Source organism: Pezoporus occidentalis, unplaced genomic scaffold (genome assembly GCF_034315485.1).
Source record: "Pezoporus occidentalis ecotype Australia unplaced genomic scaffold, CSIRO_AGI_Poc_V1 ctg29, whole genome shotgun sequence".
Lineage (NCBI taxonomy): Eukaryota > Metazoa > Chordata > Aves > Psittaciformes > Psittacidae > Pezoporus > Pezoporus occidentalis.
In genome coordinates this window covers 1,869,796-1,891,805 of record NW_026914829.1, presented here as the reverse complement: position 1 = coordinate 1,891,805, position 22,010 = coordinate 1,869,796, and the positions used below count along the sequence as shown (strand labels likewise).

General features: G+C 37.4%; 1 protein-coding gene across 7 annotated transcripts in view; it reads right to left on the bottom strand.

Moving 5' to 3' along the window:
• Positions 1–22,010, bottom strand: part of DST (dystonin) — a 298,075-nt gene that overhangs the window by 117,714 nt on the left and 158,351 nt on the right. For 6 of the 7 annotated variants that reach the window (XM_062626136.1, XM_062626137.1, XM_062626138.1 and 3 more), the window contains 11 exons: positions 20,931–21,088; positions 20,424–20,602; positions 20,084–20,222; positions 19,070–19,263; positions 16,423–16,585; positions 15,672–15,755; positions 15,472–15,579; positions 14,749–14,847; positions 4,040–4,174; positions 1,241–1,329; positions 457–592 (listed from right to left, as the gene is read on the bottom strand). In XM_062626136.1, the coding sequence (XP_062482120.1) occupies positions 457–592; positions 1,241–1,329; positions 4,040–4,174; positions 14,749–14,847; positions 15,472–15,579; positions 15,672–15,755; positions 16,423–16,585; positions 19,070–19,263; positions 20,084–20,222; positions 20,424–20,602; positions 20,931–21,088 (1,484 nt within the window). Of the gene's footprint in view, positions 1–456; positions 593–1,240; positions 1,330–4,039; positions 4,175–12,228; positions 13,828–14,748; positions 14,848–15,471; positions 15,580–15,671; positions 15,756–16,422; positions 16,586–19,069; positions 19,264–20,083; positions 20,223–20,423; positions 20,603–20,930; positions 21,089–22,010 lie in introns of all 7 variants that reach the window. The other variant, XM_062626135.1, reaches the window with a different exon arrangement.

Below are 22,010 nucleotides of genomic sequence, written 5' to 3'. Positions count from 1 at the left end.
TCAGAGCTAATCACATGAGGTGCTCTCATTAACATATCCAGATAAATTTCAAGAAAAACTGAAAGTAGATGTCTTCTAAGACATTTCGAGTGATATATGGGAGAGATTAACAGGTTATTTTATGATGTCATTTTTGCAGCAGAAACAGACTTATCTAGCAGTCAAAGAATGGCTTTTAAGAGAAGAGTTAAGAGATGAATGATTTGTTTATCTTTCTTCATGCAAGGCACACATTATTAAGACTCTTCACAAAAAATCTGATGAGCAGAATGTTCATATGCACAGGTAAGACCACACACAGTATGCCATAGCAAATACATAAAATCTTCAGTGAATTAAATCTCAAGTTCCTTCACACACTGTTAACTGCAGAGCTTCTTTTGCTGACCATGTGTAGCTTCAAAACCATGCAGTAAACCTCAAAGAAGACTGAAATGTAAGTTTCAGTCTTATTACCTTTTCTTCCATCTTTTCATCACCCAAACACTGTGCTTCCGGCAGCTGCTTCAAAGCTTCATTGGATAACAAGCTGTAGCTCTCCTGGAGGGATCTGACTTGCTTTTCCATTTCACTTCTCTCTTCATCTGTCATTCTATTAAGAAAAAAAAAAAAAAAAAAGAAGAAGATGATCTCCGAGTAATTTGTAACCTTGCTGGAGTGATCTGCATGTGGAATTGGTAAAAGTAGTCTGAACAAAATATAGCCTAATTTCAAAGATGCTTAGGAAAGCTACAATGTGCTTGTAGTTACTGAGGAAAAGGAACTACATCAATCTAGAATTTATGTTGAATTATCACTAAAGCATCTAACCTTTGCATGTCCCTTTGTCTACTGATTACTAGTCAAGATAGGGAACAGCTAGCAAGGAGTCATGAGGTACCTCAGCAATTTAGTATCTTAAACACTCTGATTTCAGACACGGATGAAACAAACTTGTGACATACAGTTCAAGTACTAATTTACTATTAATCTGTTAATAGACTCCAGATGAAAATTTTTGTTTAATGTTTTGGGGTTTTTTTAAGAGGACAGGAGGCATATAAACCTAGCCAAAGTCTGGAAATAAACAGAACTGCATGAAGTTTTCCCAAATGGGAAGACAAAATTATAAAACTATGGAAAAAAACTAGCTTATTTGTACATGAAAAGTAATTGGAACTGTAAGATAAGGATATAATTTCTTTCTAAGCAAACTGATTCAATTAGTTTACGTTATTTGAACAATAAAAAAATGGCATACTTGTCACTGTGCTTAGCTAAAAATGACTGTGTAGTCTGCAAAGCTTCAGCTATTTGTTCTTTCTTGGTTGACACTTCATGCAGGGAAATCTGAAAAATAAACAATCCGTGTTCAAGACTTAATTTCGCACAAATATAACAAGAAAACCAAACAAACAACATAGTATTTCTACCCAGGACTAAACTCAATTTATTAAGAACTTGATTTTTTTTAAATACCAGCTATTCTTAGAGCAATATTATTAAGTAATTGCACCATTTACATACAGATAAGTCATTGTGTTAATGTCTTGTGGTTAAATAAGCTGTTTGTATTAGAAAACTATTGAGTGAAACAGATTTTAACATGTTATTTGCTTGAAATTAGCAAATCATTTAAATCCACTTATTATAGTCTGCACAGCTTAAAGCAGCTTTATATATATGTCCTCAAGATGTTGCTCACCAAAATGAGAGATAATAACCTGAAAATAAAAATCATACCAGCCAGCTATAAACCTTCACGAAATCCAATGACAAACACAGTATCAAACACTTGGAAAAAATGAATTATTTATTAATATTCTCTCTGCTATTATTTCTGTGTCATCCCCACTAAAGCACTTGTTCTGGCAGTGGAACTTGCAAGAATTTAATCTTCTGATTTTTCTGAGAAACTGTCTAGAGTCTTTTCAAAGAAAAGCATTAATTTCAGCTGAACAGGGACAAATTATTAAAGGGGAGTCTACAACTTCTACACTTATTAGCAAGCCCAAGATATATTCACCATTGGTGCTAAGAAAATTCTAGCAAGGTTCTTGGGCCCTATGCTCATGTGGGTCTGGACACAACCAATTTTGTCTCCATGTGCATTGCGTCAAAGGTCCTGAACACGGTCTTGAACAGTCTCCCTCTGCAATCACCACTAGAAAGACACAATCTCACCACTTGTGCTGCTTGGACAGAAACCAAGAGAGCAAGCACAGTGTGCACTACACTAGAAGACAATGTGAGCAGATGAGGTAGCACATGGAGCCATGTGTCACTTGAGGAACTGTTGTCACTGCTGCTGCTTGCTGTGTGAACGAACCCTGCTGTTACTGGCACCAGCTTCACCCAGTCTGTGATTACAACCTACAGCAACCCCAGTCCTCCATGTGAAATGTATTTCAGCTATCATTAGCTACAAAACGTACATGCTTCTACAAAACATGTCACAGCACCTGTGCTAGCCACTGGAGACACAAAACTAAGACACCTCTAGAAGGTACTGCTATCTTGCAGGGCTGTTTCACAAAGGAATGGAACACCCTCAGCAAACACCCATTTCCTGTAGGCCAGAGGAAGCCAAGACAGATTAACTCCCAGGTTACTCACTGAGGGCTCAGGCTGGGCAGGGAAGATGCCACCCATAGCTCCTGTGGTAAACTGAGATGCTCTAAGGAGTTGAGCACTGGCCCAACACTGACAAAGACTTGCAATGTTGTCATTAACAAGGACAGAAAATGACCAGTGTCAAATGTTTTTGCAAATCCTACCCTAACTATTAGCGATTTACCAATCAACATGTTCAACCACAGGCTTACTTCCTCCTACAGATACAGGAACAAACTAAGTAACAGAACTAGCACTGGTCCCCTATGAATGATGTGATGGGACCAGTGGCCATTAAGACTGCAGGACCTGCCCGACAACAAGCTTTATTTATGCGCATGCTGCTCCAGTGGCTCTAATCAGTACCAGCATGCGTGACCAGAATAAAACAACAAAACAGGCTTCCAGGAGGGCCAAAGTCATGTCTGCATGACCACACATTTGGCCCTATAGTGAGGGATGTGGACAAGCCGCTGCTCCATCCCTCTGCTGCTCAGTGTACGGGTAGACTTTCACCTACTGAATTCCTTTTATGTGTCACAAATCTGTTTTGTGGGACAAGCCTAGCAGGGGAGCTGTTAGAAATTATATAAAACTTCACAGACGGAAATCTATGGTCAGAGTTGCAACTGCACACAACAATGTATGTGTTAAACACAAAGGTGTCAAGATGAGCCACAGCAGCAGCCTGTCGACAACTGTGATAGTAGACAGAGGGCTCTCAGTCAACACCTGCTGAATTCCTTAAACCAGCAGTTTTAACAATCCTGTAAGAGACTCCCCAGAATAACTTTTTAAATGCAAATAGAGAAACCTGGCCCTCAGACCGTTCCTGCCCACTTTCTCCTTCCTGGTGCCAGGGTACAAGTTACCAGACTTATTCACTGAACTATTTCAGGACAAGTGGGAAGACATACAAAGCACCATGCTACCAGGATGCACTGTCCCTCTAACAAAGGTGGAATTATGGGGTGCAGCATCAAGTTTTGAACTGACATTGTGTGGTGTCACACACGAGGCCTGTAAAAAGCAGCTTGTGCTTCTTCCTGAGTACCATGTTTGCGCTCCTAAACACTGATGTTCATTGAGAAGTTCAGGTTAGATATAAGGAGGAAGTTATTTACTGTGAGGGTGGTGAGGCACTGAACAGGTTGCCTAAAGTGGTAAATGCTCCATCCCTGGCAGTGTTCAAGGCCAGGCTGAACAGTCTTGGTTTAGTGTGAGGTGTCCCTGCCCATGGCAGGGGCGTTGGAACTAGATGATCTTAAGCTCCTTTCCAACCCTAACTCTTCTATGATGCACCCAACCCCCACTCACAGCTATGTGAAATTACATCTTTAGTAAGATGTGGAGAGTGATTTGGTATTTATGGAGTATTTTGTTATTTTAATCAACACAAAAAACCTAAAAAGAGGAAGTGGTATTTTACTAGAAGACATGTGTGTACCTGCTGCTTAGGCAAATCTGTCTTTTCAGCCTTTTCTCCTTCTTCCTTGCTGAGTTTCTTGCTGAGGTTTGACACCCATTTCAGTAAATCCCCAGCTTTCTCAACATGTTCCTTCTTTTCTTCTTCCATTGATTTCTGATGAGCATCATGAATTGTAAAAAACATGTAAATGTAAATTGTTGGAATATTTAACAGTAATGTCCATAGAAACACAATTCTACCACAATGGCAATATTATAACATAAGCATCAAGTGATTTCTTTTTATTTATCACTACATGCATCACTATGACACTTTGATGTATGAACAAAACTGCCACATAATAATAGACATGAACAAAATAATTCCTTAAATGATTTGTAATTATGATTATGGTGCTTATTCATACACACATACATTCATTTAAAAATGATGATATTAAGAAAAAGTATAGCTTCCCAGCCATTACACAGCAGATAAAATCTAAACATCTGCATATAAAGCATATTTGAATTGCTGCCTTTGCATTACCCTCAGGTGTGAATATGTACAGAGAGCACAGGATATCAGAATTTTGCAGTTTATGCACATGTATTACTAAATTACAATTAAGAGGAATACATCGCTTTTATGTCTACAGAAAAAAAGAACAATAAAAGTAAAATACTGAGACATTTACTCTCTTTCTGCATAGGAAAGTACATTTCTTTTTACAGTAGTACAATCTGTTAGTAGTTTGAAATTCATCAATACCTAGAAAACATGCTTAAGCCCTTCCACGTATCGGAAGGAAAAATGAAGTTATTTTAATGGATTTTTTTTTACTTTGATAAGTAATTGTAATTCATTTGCCTGCTAGAACATGAAAACAACCTAAATAAAAAAGTTACCTGAAGTGAGAAAAAATTAGGATATTTAACTTTATGATGTAAGTAGCCCACTAAAATTAATAGAATATCAACGTGAGAAAATTTACTTCTGTGTACATATTTACTGCACTGCAGATTTAACCCTTATATGCTTTACTGTCACTTTTGCAAAATAAATGATGCCAACAAACTGATCTGTAATATTAAATTAAGTATCAGGTCACATGAAATACTGCACTGTGATCATTCGCAAAGTGAGAAATCCCATTCCATTTTTAACATAAAGATCTGATTTCTTGTCTCACCTAAATCTACCCATTTTGCAATAACTTTAACTTCACCAGCCTCAGTATAACTTCTCATTTACGCTACCTACATGTCAGACAAGGCCTCGGGTAAAGACTGAACACATAATCTGCATTTTGAAATTATGAATCTCCCTAAGTTTATCTATATATCTCAACTTTCTAACAAGTAATAGCCAATTCCAGTTTTAGCGGTTTATACTAATTAGTGGTTTGTATTAATTAGTTTTACAGTAACTTATGATTGCTTTAGAAAACACCATTTATGGTTTTCCATAAAGGCCACCATAGATCTTTTTTACGACTTGAATGGTTTAAAAGCAGGCTCCAAAATGAGTACTAATATCTTTATTCCATTATGAATTATAATAGAGACTGGAAATTCCTGTCTTCATGGGCTGAGCTGCTTCTAACAATCGCAGCCCAGTGTGGCAATCAAAAACAGCTCTCTCTAAAGCTTCTTTGTAGGTTACCTTCTTCTTGGTTTTGGGGCATGTTAAAGCTTTAACATGCAATTTTTCATCTTTCATCTTTGTAGCTGTGACAGCATCAATAACACCATTCTTGATTGCATTTTCCATTGTTAATCTGGAGTGAGACTTTGGATCTATCAACCCACCAGTCAAGTACTGATACTCCAGGCAGCGCATGCCCAATTCTTTGTCTACGGCATTTAAGTTCATAGCTTCAACAGCTGACATAACTGTGTTCTTTACAGGGTGAATGATCCCAGTGAAGATCAGTTCACACTGCTGCATGTGCTTGGCACATCCATCATCAATTAACTCCCTTTGCAAAGCTTCTGAAACGCTGTACTTTTTCCCAGTGAACGGATCAATTATGCCCCCAGTACTAACCTGAGCTTCAAGACATCGGAGGGCAGTAACTCTATCTACCAAGTTTTTGCGTGAGGCTTTTAAGACTGGAATTCTTTCATTGGTTTCAGAAAGCCAGAATCCTGCAACAGGACTGTTTAAGTCTTTATTTGGCTGTGAACTGCTAGCTAAAATATCACCAAACTCATTAGCTGTGATTAAACCCTCCTTATATTTATTGACTAATGCTCTGCCAATTCTACCCTGATTTAAGGTCTCCTCGATATTAAACTGTACACCAGTTTTAAGATCTGTAAGCAAAAGAAAAGAATTCCCATCAGAGTCAAAACATGTGGACTCCTTCCAATCAAATTCCTGTTTTGAAAGCTCAATATAAGTAGCTTTATCAACACAATTTTTTTTATAAGCCTCATATGAAGTCATTTCAGCTCCTGTTTCAACATCTACTACAGAAATTTTGTGACTTTTCTCTGCTGACAAGCTGCTTATTTTCCTTTCACCAACTGGAAGCAGAAAACATTTACTGCTTACACTGAACACACACATTTTCAGGAGATCACAGTAGTACATCGCTTTCCTGTTGTTTGGATTGTGAAAACATTTTGCATTACTAGAAGGTTCATGCAGAAATTTTAAAGTTGTGTTATTTAGCAAGCCGAGCTGCACTGCGGTTTCTGGCAGCACACGGACACTTCTGACAGGATCAATGACCCCCCCACTTGCAATCTGAGTCTCAAGGATATTTTTGCCTTTTTGTCTTTCTAAGAGTCTAGCTTCCATAGCCTGATACACAGACATTACTTTCCCAGAACAGCAATAGCCCAAAACAGCTTTCTCTGCCTCATGCAGTCTACTCTTGAACTCAGTATCTGCAAGCCCTCTAACAATCGAATCATCAACAGAGAATTTCTGACCTGTTGTAGGCTCAATGATAAAACCAGTAGCTGCTTGGGCCTCTAATAATGCTAATGCCAATGCTTTTCCTACGATTCTTCTTTTTGCTGCTGCAGCAAAAGAAAGTATCTCTTTGCTGGATTCAAGGTACAGCCCAGCTATAGCTGTAGGTTTAGTTAAAAATTTTTCAAGACTTTTCTGAACCTCATCAATAGTTTTCTGCCCTGAAAGAAGCTGCTCAACTGTGACCCTGTCTAAAAGTTTAACTTCTGCCAACTGTCTGGCAGTGACATCACGCCGGAGACCTTGAAATTTAATATTATCATATTCCTCTGTGAAATACTCCAACTGAGTAGCATCATCATCAGTTTTCAAACTCTCTCCCCCTAAGAAAGAGCTCATCTTTGCAAAGTCTTCTTTCCTAAACCCTTCGGATGTTTTGTATCCCTCAAGCATTCTCTCTTCAGTACCAAAAGTCTTGTCATTTTCTTGGTTTAATGTTGTGACTTCAACATGCATGTCATACTGCTTGTTCTTCGCTATCTGTAAATAGGAATTTTTTGACACAGTGAGAATCTGCAGAACTATGCAGTACATAATATACTCCTAAACCCACCACCAAAGAAACAAAAAGGAGAATCTGAATGTAAATCATGAAGGAGAATTGCTAATATCATTGGAGAGCAGAGAAATATAGACAGCTAGATTTTTAAAGTGCATTTGCCATTTCAAACACTTATTCAATAACAGGAATATGATTAGACTAAGCAACAACTGTTGTTACTACATGAACTTCACGCTGTTAATCAAAGCTTATTTAGACAAAAAAGGATACATGGTGTATGTGAATTCCTATTTCCAACACAAACTTTTAAAATAATGTGTATCTTAGATATTAACAAACCTGCCATAAATGTAAAATAAAAAGGTTTTTATGTCATGTAAGAATGAAGGGGTTCCCTTCACCAAGGGAAGAACATAAGAAACATTAGAGAGAATACAGAATAGTAATAAAGTATAACTAAAACAAAGAAACAGACTAGTAAAAACCAGCACCACTGAAAGGCAAACCCTCACAAAATGTAGTGTGTACCTCCAAGGGATGCAGTTTTACCACTCCTAATTCATGTTTCATGTCTTCTCCATGTCTAATAGTTTGTCTGGAACTGTGTAGGTTCCTGCTCCTCAATGTATCCCATTCAGATGTCCCAGAGATTTGGCTTCCCTTATCAAAAGTTATCTCAAACTGTGTACTCGTTTGAGAAATGAACTCTGTAAATTGTGGGCTTGAATTTTCTTCTCCCGATTGGTTAATCCTTGACACATGGAACTGCACCTCTCCGGGTGTCATATCATCAGCACTCACGTACAATGTATTTTCTTCCACCTGATCAGATTTAAAACCTGCTCTCTCCTGCTTCTGATTTAAAACCTGATCTCTCCGTCTTAACAAAGGTGAGCTAGGTTTTGAATGTGGAGGAAGCTGCTCAAATTCTCGAGCCGTGGTGCCACTCAGGTAATCGAAATCATTTCCTCTTCTCTCACAGCTAAATTTAAATCCACAGTCTTGGAGTTTATTATTTTGCTGAACTTCATTCTGAAACAAAAGAAACCTCTGTTCGCTCTCCCTGAGCTGCAGATCCATTTTGTGTTTCAAGCTCTCAACTGTGCGCTTCTGTGCTTCCAATTCTTCCTCAAGTCTCCTGCATTTCTGGTGATAGTCCATTTCAGCCTGCTTCCCTTGCTGCAGCTGTTCCTGACATCTTTTAAGCCTTTCTTGCAGATCTTCCATCTGTACCTTGTACAGCATGATGTTTTCCTCAGCCATATGCTTTTCCTGCTGAAGAGCAACACATTCTAGCTTTATGTCAGAAATGTCCTTTTCTGTGATGCTATGGGATTCCAGTAATTTTTCAACTTTCTTCCTAAATTCCTCTGCAGAGTGTTTAAATTTAATGGATTCTTCCTGAAACAGAATCATCTTCTTGCGTGCCATTTGTTCATCCAGAGTCTTTTGATGGAGTTCATCCTGTAGTTTTTTTAATTTACTACTTAGCTCTTGTATATGAGCTTGTTGTAGTTGTATCTTCTGCTCACTCATTCTCTTTTCCATAGTTAGAGCATTTATTTGCACATTTAGATTTTTAACTTCCCGGTCAGTGGTTAGGGTGGAAGCACTTTGTTTATCACATTTTTGTTTATATTCATTAGCCAAATCTTTTGCTTTTGCTAGATCAACTTCTAGGCTTTTTATTTTACATATGAATTCTTGTTCAATTATTGTTTGCTTGTGCAATTGTTCATTTGTTGTATGCAGTTGTTCTTTGAAACCATCTGCTAGGGATTTTAATGCATCATTTTTCCTCTGAATACTTTGTTTTTCCAAAGTCATCCTCTCCGATTCAGACTGAATTTGCTTCATTAGTAGTTTTGTGTCAGTATTCCATTTATTAAGGTCTTCTATCTTTCGTTTCAATGTTTCTGACACATGATTACTTTCGGCTAATTCATTCTTCAGCATCTGAATTTCCTGCTGGTTTTCTTTCTCTACTTTTATTTTTTGAATCAATTGTTCTTGAATTTTCTCATATTGGTCTTGAAGATTATTTGCTTCTCCTCTGCATGACTGTGTTTTCTGTTCAGCTGCCAGCTTCTCTTTTTGAAGAGAACTGATTTGTGAATTTAAATGTTTGATAGTGATTTCACTTTTTGCCTTTGATCTAGTTAGTTCCTCTACTTCTCTTTTTAATTGTGCCTTTTCTTGCTGAACAGATTTCAACTCCTCCTCATAGTTCATCTTAACTTTCTTGAGATCTACAGCTTCTTGCATCACCTCTTCAGCTTTATCTGTGGTTCTGTGTAGCTGCCTGTCCAGTTCTTTCAGTCGCTGCAAATATCCCTGCTCTACTTGGTCTTTTTCCTCTAACTTAATTTTTAGGCATTTAAGTTCACTATTGACTTTGTCTAGTTTTTCTTTTAATAACCGAGACTTTTCTTCTGTTGATGATTTCTGAAGCTCAATTTCATTCAGATCATATTTCAGGTCTTTAATAGTTTTATCAGCTTTTCTGTTAGCAAGAATTAGTTCATCTATCTTTTGTCTAAGCTCTTCTACCTTTCTGGCTTCTTGCTTCTTCTGGAAACTTGCAATTTCGGAGTTAGTTCTACACTGGCTGCCTTGCCCAGCTGCCGAAGTTGGCAGAGAAGTTTCTCTAGTTACAGAGTACCTGCCTTCAACAACTTTCCCTCTGGCTTCAGTTTTCTCTCTCTCTTGCAGCTTTATTTCTAATAGGCTCCCTTTAAATTCAAGGTCTTGTTCCATTTGCTTTATCAGTTTCATAAGTTTCTCCTCGCCTTCTGTTTTTTTCTTCAGCTCCTCCATTAAGTTTCTTTTTTGTTGCTCTAAATCATGAAGATTAGTATCTTTTCTTCTTAGATGCTCTTCAAGGTTTCTTCTGGTAAAGGTGCTTTCTTCTATTTGATTTTGAAAAGCACGAAGGTTTTCTTCCAACATACTTCTTTGAGTCTCTGCCTGCAAAATGAGCTGCCTTACACGCTCCAACTCCTCCTCTGCATCTGCTTTCTCTTTCTCAATGTTCTCTAGATCCCTACGACACTGCTTTGCCTCTTGCTCAGCCTTGGTCTTCTGAAGACAGATCTCTTCCATGTCCTGTTGTTGCTTCTTCCGCTCTTTTTCTGCGGCTGCCTTAACTTTAGGGAGCTCCTGTTCCACTTGGAATTTTTGTTTCTTCACATCCTCCAACATCTCCTCAAGGTTTTTTACCTTTCCCATGAGTCTTCTGTTCTCATCAATTGTGCTATTTTGCTGTGCCTTTAGATCTGAGTATGCCTCACGCACCGATGCTTCTTTATTCTTTAAAATCTGTGGAAGAATGAGATACATTGATATACACTTTTTGTAATACAGCATATGAAATGTTAGGCTCTTTGAAGAGCAGAATGGAAAATACTTACTCGTGTATATACGGTATGTCCAGAAAGTAGGATGAGCAGTTCCCACCACCATCAGCCTTCAGGAAGTTACCACTAGCCAAATATGAAACCCTTCATAAAGATCCACAAAGCGAGGAAGTCCTGAAGCCTTTCACTGCAGTCAGGTGCCTCCTAGCGGTAAGCAGCACCAAACAACAGCTTGCATATGCTTTGTCTCCAAACAAGTAGGTAGAGCAAACACTGAGCCAAACACTATGCACAAGAATTCCCAAAGCAAAAGTGGCCTACCATTTCTGCATCAGTTCAGCAGGAATTAGGAGGATTTTATGCTTGTAAGCAAAAATCACACAAGAGAAGTTTGGAAATCCCATCCAAGAAGCAAAGCAATATAGAGAGATACAGCCAAGATGCACCAGCTCCAGAAACAGAAGTATTTAAACTGCAGTACACCTATGCTTTGTAGCGTGCTCCACAGTCCCACTGCGTCAGCTGGGGGACTGGTAGGAGCACAGTTACTCTGCAGTGTAGACACAGTTAGAAGTATAAACATGGTATTTTGGAAAATCCTAGTGAAAACCAGTCAGCCAGTATTCTCCATATGCTGGCAGATCAAGGGAAACTCATACAAGTATTCACCAGTAATAATACAGTTGACATTATACATACCTTGTCTTCATTAGCACTGTTACAGTGTTGGTTACCAAATGTGAGCTAACATGAGCTAAGAACACACATTCCTATGATCATACAAACATGGCATGAAGGGTAAATATAGCAACATTTCCATATAAACAAAATGTTGGGTTAGGTCAAATTTTACCATATTTACTTATTTTTCATACAATACACAAAATATTTCCTAAAAGGCTAATGCAAAGGCAGCTTCTTCAGTTCCTCTCCATATTTCCATGTCAGAATTTTGAATAGACCCAACAGATAAAAACATTTAAATTGGTTTCTTATAAATCTTCTTTATGCTCCCATACATACAAAATTTAAGGTATTATGCTTGAAAATCAAGAACTAAAATAAAGATACAGTCAAAACCTGTATCTTGTTAGCTTTCATTATCTCTAATGAACATGGCTGAGAATCAGCTGGGTGGAGAAAAGATGGTAATTAAATAGTAATACAAAATAAACAAAAACAATTTCTAAGAACTTAAAAAATTTAAGGATCACAAAATGCATAGTAATTAATATATCATTTGTATATTCATTGTTTAAATTCTGTCCAATCAATTTTAAATCACTCGACCTTGACATATTATCAGATTAAGATGTTGATTTGTGTTGGTTTAGAATCATTGTTAAATTAACTGTTTCATTTGCATTGCATAAAAACTGTGATACCTTAATATAAGTTGTACTCCTTTTTTCTTCATTGCCACCGTCTCTTTTTTTTTGCTTTTCTTTTTTTTCAAGTGAGGCTTTTTGCCCTGCTTTTTCACAGGATGTTTTCTGGACTTCAGGGTTTTTCCCAAGTCCCTCTGTGCTATGACCCTTATCTCTATTGTGCCTTTCTGCAACCAGCAATAAATCTTTGTATTTCCGACTCTGTTCTAACCTGTGTTCTCCACTCAGCTTATTCCCACTCATACTGATGTTGTCCAAACCATAAATGTTACCCTGTGATATCTTCTTCTCACTTCCTTTCTCATTGCGACTCAAAAGCTTTTTTGCTAATCCATGTTCTGATAATGGAAAATAATCCTCTCCTTTAGAAATTATTTTTGAGAAGGCTATATTTGTATTTAAATCACCAGCGCTTCCTAACAATTCTGTCCCTAAACTTGGACCATCCTGCACCGGTGATACTTCAAAATCTAACTGATACAACTCAGAGACTTCTGCTGCATACTGATTCTCCACAGTATTTCCTGAAGAAACAAGCAAAATTTCTTGCATTGCACTCTTGGCTTCATTTGGATTTAAATTTGATTTTTGCAGGATTTTGTTTTCTGCTATGAAGTAACTTTTATCCAGAGATGCTCTGTGCAGTTTGTTTGTATCCCTTTCAACATCACCAGAAATGCCTGCATTGATCATCAATTGCAAATTTAACTTTGTTTTTTCACTCCTCTTGCATGCTGCCAGCTCTCTGAAAGAGGATGTAACTTTTTCTAAAGGTATTGCATCCCTTACACCTGAGTCACCTCTTTCACCACGTACTTGAAACCCTCTGTCTTCAGAGTTTAAAGTGTTACAACTATTAGTTTCTGTAAAGCAATGTTCTTTATGTTGACTTTCAAAATTAATTCTTGGTGAAAGATCTTGCTGCTTGTCCAGAACATGCTTTCCAGTTTCTGGAGTAACTTCACCTCTCTTCACTGTTAGCTCAAAGTTAGTTTCTGACTGCATCTCACACTCTGCCTTTGTCAAAACGCCACTCCCTGCCTTTCCTGAAAATTTTTTTCCTGTGGTTTTGTGCATCATGACCACTTCAGGCAACTTTGATACTCCCTCTGTTTTGTGTCTCTCTCCACTGAGAATTTTCTCATTTAACATTTCACCAGGATTGCTACTCGCACAAATCGCAGCTGAAACAAAACAACCTTTTCTATAATTTTCTTCTTTGATTTGATTACTAAAAGCCATTAAATTCTCTTGCTCTATATGCAACTTGTATTCACTATTGCCACTAATGCTACTTTCTTGACCACTGGAAGTTAAAACTTGCTTTGATGTTCTATCAGTTTTGATTTCATCATATCCATTTACATCTAATTTTCTTCTGTCCACTTCCCATTTATTTTCTGTGCGTTCAGGTATACTGGAAGAGTTATCTTTTTGCAAATATTCCCCATCCATCATGCTTTCATTAGATGCATTTTCCTCTCCGAATTCAACAGCTTCACTACATCCAAAACGTTGAAAGACTTCAGCTGACTTCACAGATGTCTGGAGTTCACTCCTCTGGTAAGCTCCGAGCATGACAGCACATGGAATAAACTGAGAGATCACGGAAACCATCTTATTTTTTCCTTATTCTGTGCATTGTTAATGCTATTACTGAGAGTTAGGAAGAAAGACTGGTGTGGAAGAAAAATCTTGGAACAATCACAGACTTCAGAGGTCATCCCAGAAGAAAAAAAGTATCATTCCTCCTTTGAAAAGGACTAATCATTTTCTGATTTGCTTAAAGAATGGCTATATAACCGCTTTTGGAGAGAAACATTTCAAGAGAAAGTGAAGATTTTAAAAGTGTTTTCTTCTCAACTATTTGGAAGGTTGACTCTGCAGCAAGCGTGCATTCTGAATAATTTTTCTGCTCTATTTCAGAAACCTATTCTTGTTACAAAGATTCTACCTTAAGCTTAAATAAGGGATTCCTAGGGGTCAGCTGTCTGACCCCAGGGAATCAATACAGTAGAAAGCTAGAAGGAAGAAAATATATAAACATGTCAAAGAAACTTCAGAAAATAGTTCAGATGGCATCACACCTCCCTGTTTAAAAACTTTCTTACATGTTGTTAAGTGGACCAGAATGCATACTATGGAGTATTAAAGCCTGCGTAGGATATAAACAGTACATGCACGCTAAGGCTGCCCTCATCTTAATGTCAGCTTTTATCCAAAAGATCAAGCACTAAAATATTTAAGTATTAAAATGTACTATATGCAACTACATCTCCATCAGAATTTAGTGAATCATATGACCCTTCTAGCTGGAAGAACTGGTAAAATGCATGGATGGTATAGGATTTGCTAATCTGAATGTTAATGGTGTAATTTAACACTCCTATCCTCCTGTATAAAGAATTCTAGTCTTTCATATCTGCTGCTAACTTTGTGAGTAATTCCAACAGGTATATTTCTCTTCATATGCCTGGCTGTTATTTTTGCTTAGTTAGCTGCCAGGGGATGACCTACCTCTTCCTCTTCCAGTCTTTTCAAAGAGTCACCTGCAAACTTAATGTACTGTGTCATCAAGGTCACTAAGGCAGTGTAACGAGTCCTTAAATCCATGAACTGTAGAGAAACAAAGAGGTGGGGAGAAAAGAGGGAAACACATTATCCTTCAAAGTGATAAACACTACTCTAGAACCCATCCCGATTTTGGTTCCAAAATCATGACTGTACAATCCGAAGTTCTACTCTTGATTCCAAAGTTGAATGCAATCAACAGGGTGCACTTGCATAAGTAAATCCTAAGAATCTATGAGGATAGCCATAAGGAGAAGAAACAGAAAACAGTGTTTTGACTTCACAGACACTTGATTTTTAGCTTCTTGTAAGAACAGGGTATAAGGAGACTAAACAGTGCTGGTCACTATTCTTTTCTCTAACAACAGGGAGACAGATTCACCTTTGTCAAGATCCAGCTCAGATATAGTTCTAAACACTTACTGAGGTACATTTCTCATATAGCTTTTTTGTAATTCAACAGCAATACACTGTCTCATTATCCAGGTACTCCATAATGACCATTAGAATATTTATTGCATCACATACCTATAGAGAAAAAAAATAATCTGCTTGGGCTACCCTACTTAATCACTCATAAATCCTAAATCTCATTCTTGTGTTTATTTTGTTTTAAACAAAAAAACTCAAAATCCCCACACATTTTCCTGTAATAAGAAACCCATTTACCTCTTGAATAATGACATCTGATGAGCTTTGCATTCTTCTGCGTTTTACTGGAGATTTTTGCTGAGAGTCAACCATAGCTCTGTAGGTCATAGTCTGCAACTCATAGTCCTGCAAAAAGAGAAAACAAGCACAGTGACTGGCATTCCACATGCTACTGACACGTAAAAGAAAAGGACTCTAAGTATGACTTTATTTATTACCTTCACAGCAGCTGAGTATTGCTCTGAATACTTCTGACATTCATCTATTTTGCTTTGTTTCATTTCAATCTCAGAAACCAGCATCTGTAAAATATGAATCCACATCATCTGAAATTACTATTATTATTAGCATTTCTATTTTATCTGACATAAAATTTACATAATACGCTCATTTCCATGTGTGTACATATGGTGAAACCTATGTCCTGGGCTTTGTCAGGCTTACAGTACAGAAGCAGTGAAAAAAAACTGCCAGGTTTAATAGCTGGTGAGAGAATTTAAAATTAAATCAGGAATATATACATTAAATGCATATAATTTGTTATTCTGTCTCTTATTTAAGCTGCATTTCCTTCTTGCAGGAGACAGCCACTGAGTCTAGCTCTGCTTCCATGAAAATATTTCTACAACCATAAATACCAAGAGCAATATTGAATAAAAAATTATGTGATAAGTAGAGTCCAGAATTTTAGTTACTCTGCAAGGTTTTAACTCTTTTCACAGATCACAGGACCAAAACAATCTCATCTATAAAAAGGCAATAGTCAGTGAGTGACATATACATGACACTATCTACGTTATAAATACGAAAACATAAAAGCTGGCAATGACTTAGAATTTTTACAGTTTAAGGGCTGAGGGATATAAAGATCCCATATCAAGAAATATGACTGACAGCACTGTGTTAAACTGATGTTTTAATTATCCGGTCATCCTTTGTTGCTTTTCTACAATGAAATCTCTTTCATACCTTATGCTGGTTCAACTGTTTAGCCAATGCTTTGCTATTTTCAGGATGGATTTCTTGAATCTTTCGCTGAGTATCTTCCACTTGTTGAATCCAAGTGTCCAAAGAATTGTAAGTATCTTTGTAATACTTCAGAGATTTATTAATACCTTCTAAGTCACGCAACCTGATTTTATTTTAGAAAATAAGACAAAGGGGGGAAGATGAGTATTAAAGACAAAAAGTGCAACACTAAACCAAACAGAGCTTTAAAGGCTTTGGATGCTTTAGGTCTGCTATAGATCACAGTATAAGGATACTAAAATAATGCTAACTAAACAGTAATTTAACTTCTCACACACCAAGATTCTCAGCAGAGATCCTACTACAGAAGAAACTCTGCATATATCCCTTATTAGTGAGCTGAACTGCTTGAAACTCCATGAGCACAGGAAACCCCAAGCAAGAGAGAAAGCTCTGCAAAAGCCATTAATTCTGTTCTAAGAAGTAAGAGTATTTCAAATGTGACCTATGTGAATCAGAGAAGAGTGCGCTGTGCTGAAGTTAAGTAGTTGTTCACCATACTCTGTGCCTCCCACAAAACCAAAGGAGTTACTCCAAAACTAAAGCCTTTCAATATTCTAAAACGTAAAAGCAACTGATCCTGCAAGTCCATTTTAAAATCTATTTTTGACCTGAGAGTGGTGTGGTTTTTTTGAAAGTTGCTTCCATACTGATGAGAAGACTGACAGTTTTTCTTTCCTTACACCATACTTCAAAGATCATATAAACATGACCACTTCAAAACGCTGCAGGGTAAACATACTTATTAAACAATTTCTTATAGCTTAACTTGGAATCAATACTTGTCATCGCTCTAGCACTGTTCTAAAGAAGCCACAAAGAGACTGAAAAAGAGCAGAGGAAACTCAGATTTCGTACTTCAGCACGTTTTAAAGCTAATAACCATGGAAAAGAGAAAGGATCATGGTAACTGCAGCCAATATTTGTACACATGTTTTATATAATGATCATCAGTGTCAAACTGTTAGGAAGCAGCAGAGCAAACACTTGCAGAAAGCAGCTTGTTTACAGCTCCATGATGCAACTACTGCAATCTGTCCTATTGACACTAGAAGCCACTATGTATTAACAGTAATTTTTTGTCATGTTCTATTCAGTATATAGTCCTGTGAGGAAAGCATGTGGTTCACATTTGGACTGTGAGGAAATAAGGACATTTCAGTACCTTATAGATGATAAAACTACTGTTTTATCATTTAAATTATGTCATGCTATCAAACAATGAAAAATCTGAGGTGTATTTAAAGCTAGCCATTCTGCAGTCAGCTTTAAATGAGTCAGCTTTTACCCATCTTCTTTTCAACTTCCAGCACTGTTAAACTGACGCAATTAAATTAGTTAATTACAAGTGAACAACTTCAGTATTGCACCTGAGTGGCCATTCATGTCTTAGAAAACAAGGGCAAAAATGCAAAACTTTGTATGAACTTTTTAATCAACAGCACTATCTTTAATTCTCTTGTCAGCAACATCTCAACTGGATATTGAAGCTGCATGGAAACAGTTGCACACCAGAAGAAAATACTGGCACTTCACCAAAAGTTATTGTGACAAAATGATCACAGAAGTCAATGGAAGCTAAGGACTTAGAGACGTAGAACTTGAGTTATTAAAAGCAAGTTAACATGAATCCCATCATAACCGATGAGTAAGCTCATCAGTTTAGCCTATCAGAACTGGGGAAAACAGATGGTATTTCCACAGAACAGCACACCATTTCTGAGGGCTTTTTTTTGGAAAGAAGAAAAAAAAGGCAGCTTCTCTCTACTGTGTCTCATTAAGTTGTAAGTAAATAAAGTTTCTATATCTTGCTGTCCTGGGTTCAGCAGTAGCAGTCATTTTTCCCCTTCTTGGTAGCTGGTGCAGTGCAGTGTTTTGACTTTCAGCTTGGGAACAGAGCTGATAACAATGATGTTTTGGTTTGGCCAAGGACTTTGTGAGCCTCATGCTCTGCCACAGAGGAGGGGAAGCCAGGAGGAAGCAGAGACAGGACACCTGACCCAAACTGACCAAAGAGGTATTCCATACCACAGCACGTCATGCCCAGGAGGTAACTGGGAGTTAGCCGGAAGGGCTGGGAGACGGCAGGGTTGGAGGAGGTATCGGTCGGAGCTTGGTCGGGGGGCGAGTTATCGGTCAGCTGGTGCTGAGGTGTTGTATTCTCTTCCCTTGTTATTTCCTTTATCATTGTTATTACTGGTAGTAGCAGTAGTGATTTGTGTTATACCTTAGTTACTAAACTGTTCTTATCTCAACCCGTGGGAGTTGCATTCTTTTGATTCTCCTCTCCATCCCTCCGAGAGCAGGGGGAGGGCAAGAAAGGGGGGGGAAGTCTTACCTGACTGGGTTTAAACTACAACACTTGCCAATCTTTTGGTGCTCAAGAGTCACAGACATTTCCTGTGGAAATGTAAGACAGCAGGGGCAACAGCACAGAAAAGGTAAGAATCCTTTACCTTAGTACATTTCACAAGCAGTTCAGAAAACTCTTCTGACCTATTTCAACATCCAATTCAGATCATTCTTCCTCAGAAACAACAAAACCAGCATAAAACATGAACAGATTATAACAGAAAGTTATACAAACCTATTTTCAATTTGAGAATGAATGTTTTGCCACCTCTCGGCTAACTGATCAACTTTTTCCTTATGCCAGTCAAAGTCAAGATCACGTTCCTTGTGCATTTTAAACATCTGATCACTGATCATCTTTGCCTTCTGCAGTTCATCCTCTAAGGAATGGAACACTTGTCTTTTCTCATCTACTTCAGATCTCCATTGCTAGTATGTGATAAATGATAAACTGTAAATATCTCCTAAATTAGGACACTACTTCATAAATTAGTATTTTGCATGAGTAAAATGTACAAATGAATAAACAAAAAAATGCTTCAATGAGTATTTTACTTCTGGTTGCTCATACAGTGGTCTGAAGCAATCAATTAGCAATTACGAACTGACATAATAATTCTAAGTAGCAGCATCCCCCACAGCACATAGATCAAAACACAGACAGCAAATCACCATGCTTATCTTCTACTCTACAGCTTTCACAAAATCAATAGCTAGATGCCAATCATTCTATGTAACAAAAAAGCATTACTCATTATTTGCAATATTAAAATGAGGCATATGCAGCACACAAAAAATGATGAATTTCAATCTCATCCTTTCTGAAAGATGTCTGCCAAACCTCCTAGGAAACCCTGATCAGCATACCATAGCAGCAGCAGGAATGTTATTGTGGCACATTTACATAACAATATATTTATGTTACCTTAAGCATACTTCTGAAGAGTCAAAAAATAAGCCTTGCGGCAGCATTAAGTACCATAAGTGAACTCCCGTTAAGTGAACTCATGGGAGTTCAGATACTCCAAAGCATTTCCAAATAGCAGGAATGCACATGCAAACTACTCAATTCCTACTGTTCCAAAGCTCTCATTTTTTTCTGAAGTGTCAATCCTAATACAGACTTTTCCCCAAATACATAAGCCAAGTTTTGATAAAAGTACAGCTTAACTAAAACAGGTGTTATAAGACATATCATTTTCCTATCTTTTTTTAATTTGCCCATGAAAAGGTACCAGCCAACTCTTACCTTCAATGTACCCATCAGATTTTCAATATTTTTCTTGTCAGCTGTTACAGCCTCTTCTTCACACAACTTAGTTTCGTAGCGTTTTACTAACAATTCTGCTTCTTGGGTGTTCTTCAGCACCAATTTTATAGTTTTTAATCTAAAAAACAGTAATCTCCTGTTAACTGAACCATAAATAACAACATTCAATGCACTTGTTTTTCAGCCCTTCCATATCACTTTATACAATATTAAAACGTTAACTCCCTTTTCCTTGATCAGTAGTATCATACCAATAACTTTAATTGATTTTGAAGACTAAACTAAACTAAAACATACGTGAAGATGGCCTACTACATACTTATCTATGTAAATGGAAGACATGGAATAAACTTGGTTCATGTTCTGAATAACAACACTGAGCTCAGAGCGCAGAGCAGGGACTGAAGGTGAACCAGCAGCTTGACTGAAAAACTCTTCACATTTATCTGTGATGACTCCCAAGTCATCCTTCAGTCGATCCAGTTCTTTCTTCAGTTCCTGTAAAACGAAAGGTGATTGACAGTGCTTTTATCCTACATCAACCCGATGGATACTCTATCTATCATAATCAGTACAGGTCTGGTCTCCTTTACTTGTTTTATGTGGACACCATTAATTTTTTTAAAAAGGGAACATATGCATAAGAGAGAAACTAACAGCTGCCATTTACTGGCATCTCTTTTCTCACAAACACAAGCTTAATCTTTGACTCTTATCTTTCCAAGGCATAGCCAGGAATGTCTGTGGCACACTCAAAACATCTGGATACATCTCTCCTAAAATAAAACTCTTTTCCTAGGTAAAACAGCCTTTCTCAGGAGCTCACCTCTTGCTCTGAAATCCTAACCAAGTTTTCATGTACATCATCCCTTTCCACTGGGGTTCGGATCTGCTGTATTAACCGCTCCTCACAACTCTCCAGCCGTAGTCTGATATTTCTGACTTCAGAGATGTACAGATTGTAAATAGATTCTTCCTGCTCCTCTGATGAAAGAAACACACACATTAGCAAACAAAGACATTATGTCATTTTCACCATGTTTTCTAATGAAATGCTTTATAAAGTCACTGTTCTACAGGTGTTTTCATAATTGGCTGAAATCCCATCAGTTTCAATTGGAATTCTGTCTATAAGGCAAACTTTAAGGAACCCTTAAATATTAACTATTATTAGATCACCTCCTCAGACATGAAAAATTAGCATACATCTTTGACCATTCATCCCAGGCACAGGCACCACCCCTACGCAGACAACTGCTGAACTCAGTGACTGATTCTTTCAGTCAGATGGTATCAGGCACAATACTACAATAAACCTCCAGGGCTTTTTCCTTTATTTTTAAATCCTCTCTCTCAGATGAACATCTTTCCTTAAGTGTAGTGAATTATGTTGATGCATTAATCAGCTTTGCACTACTGTTATTTCTTTAAGTCATAAGCTACTTGACAGTAAATCAGAACACATATTTGAGGCTTTCTGTTGTTACTGTACTTAAGAGTCAAGACAGTAGTAACTACAGGTATTCTGTGGAGCAACAAAAATATCTTGGACATTTTCCTTGCCATAATAGTGTGAAAAAGGTTTCAATTCCATTATGAACTCAACAAAGTAAGCAAGGTGCATTTCCAGCATTCAAAAACAAGGAAGGCATGACTAAACAGTGAGCTGTAATGCACAGAATAGATTCTTTGATATAATTTTTTTTGTAGCATTCTGTATATTAAGTAACACATCAGTATTTTCACATAGCTCTATATACAAAGTTAAGAAAACTTAAGAGATTCTGTACTATGTAATTGTGCATACTGTTAAAATTGTGCACAGGCTCTCTAGTTGTTCAGAAGAACTAGGGCATTAACGATACAAATGTAAAACAAGTGATTCACTAGAGCTTGTATGCAGAGA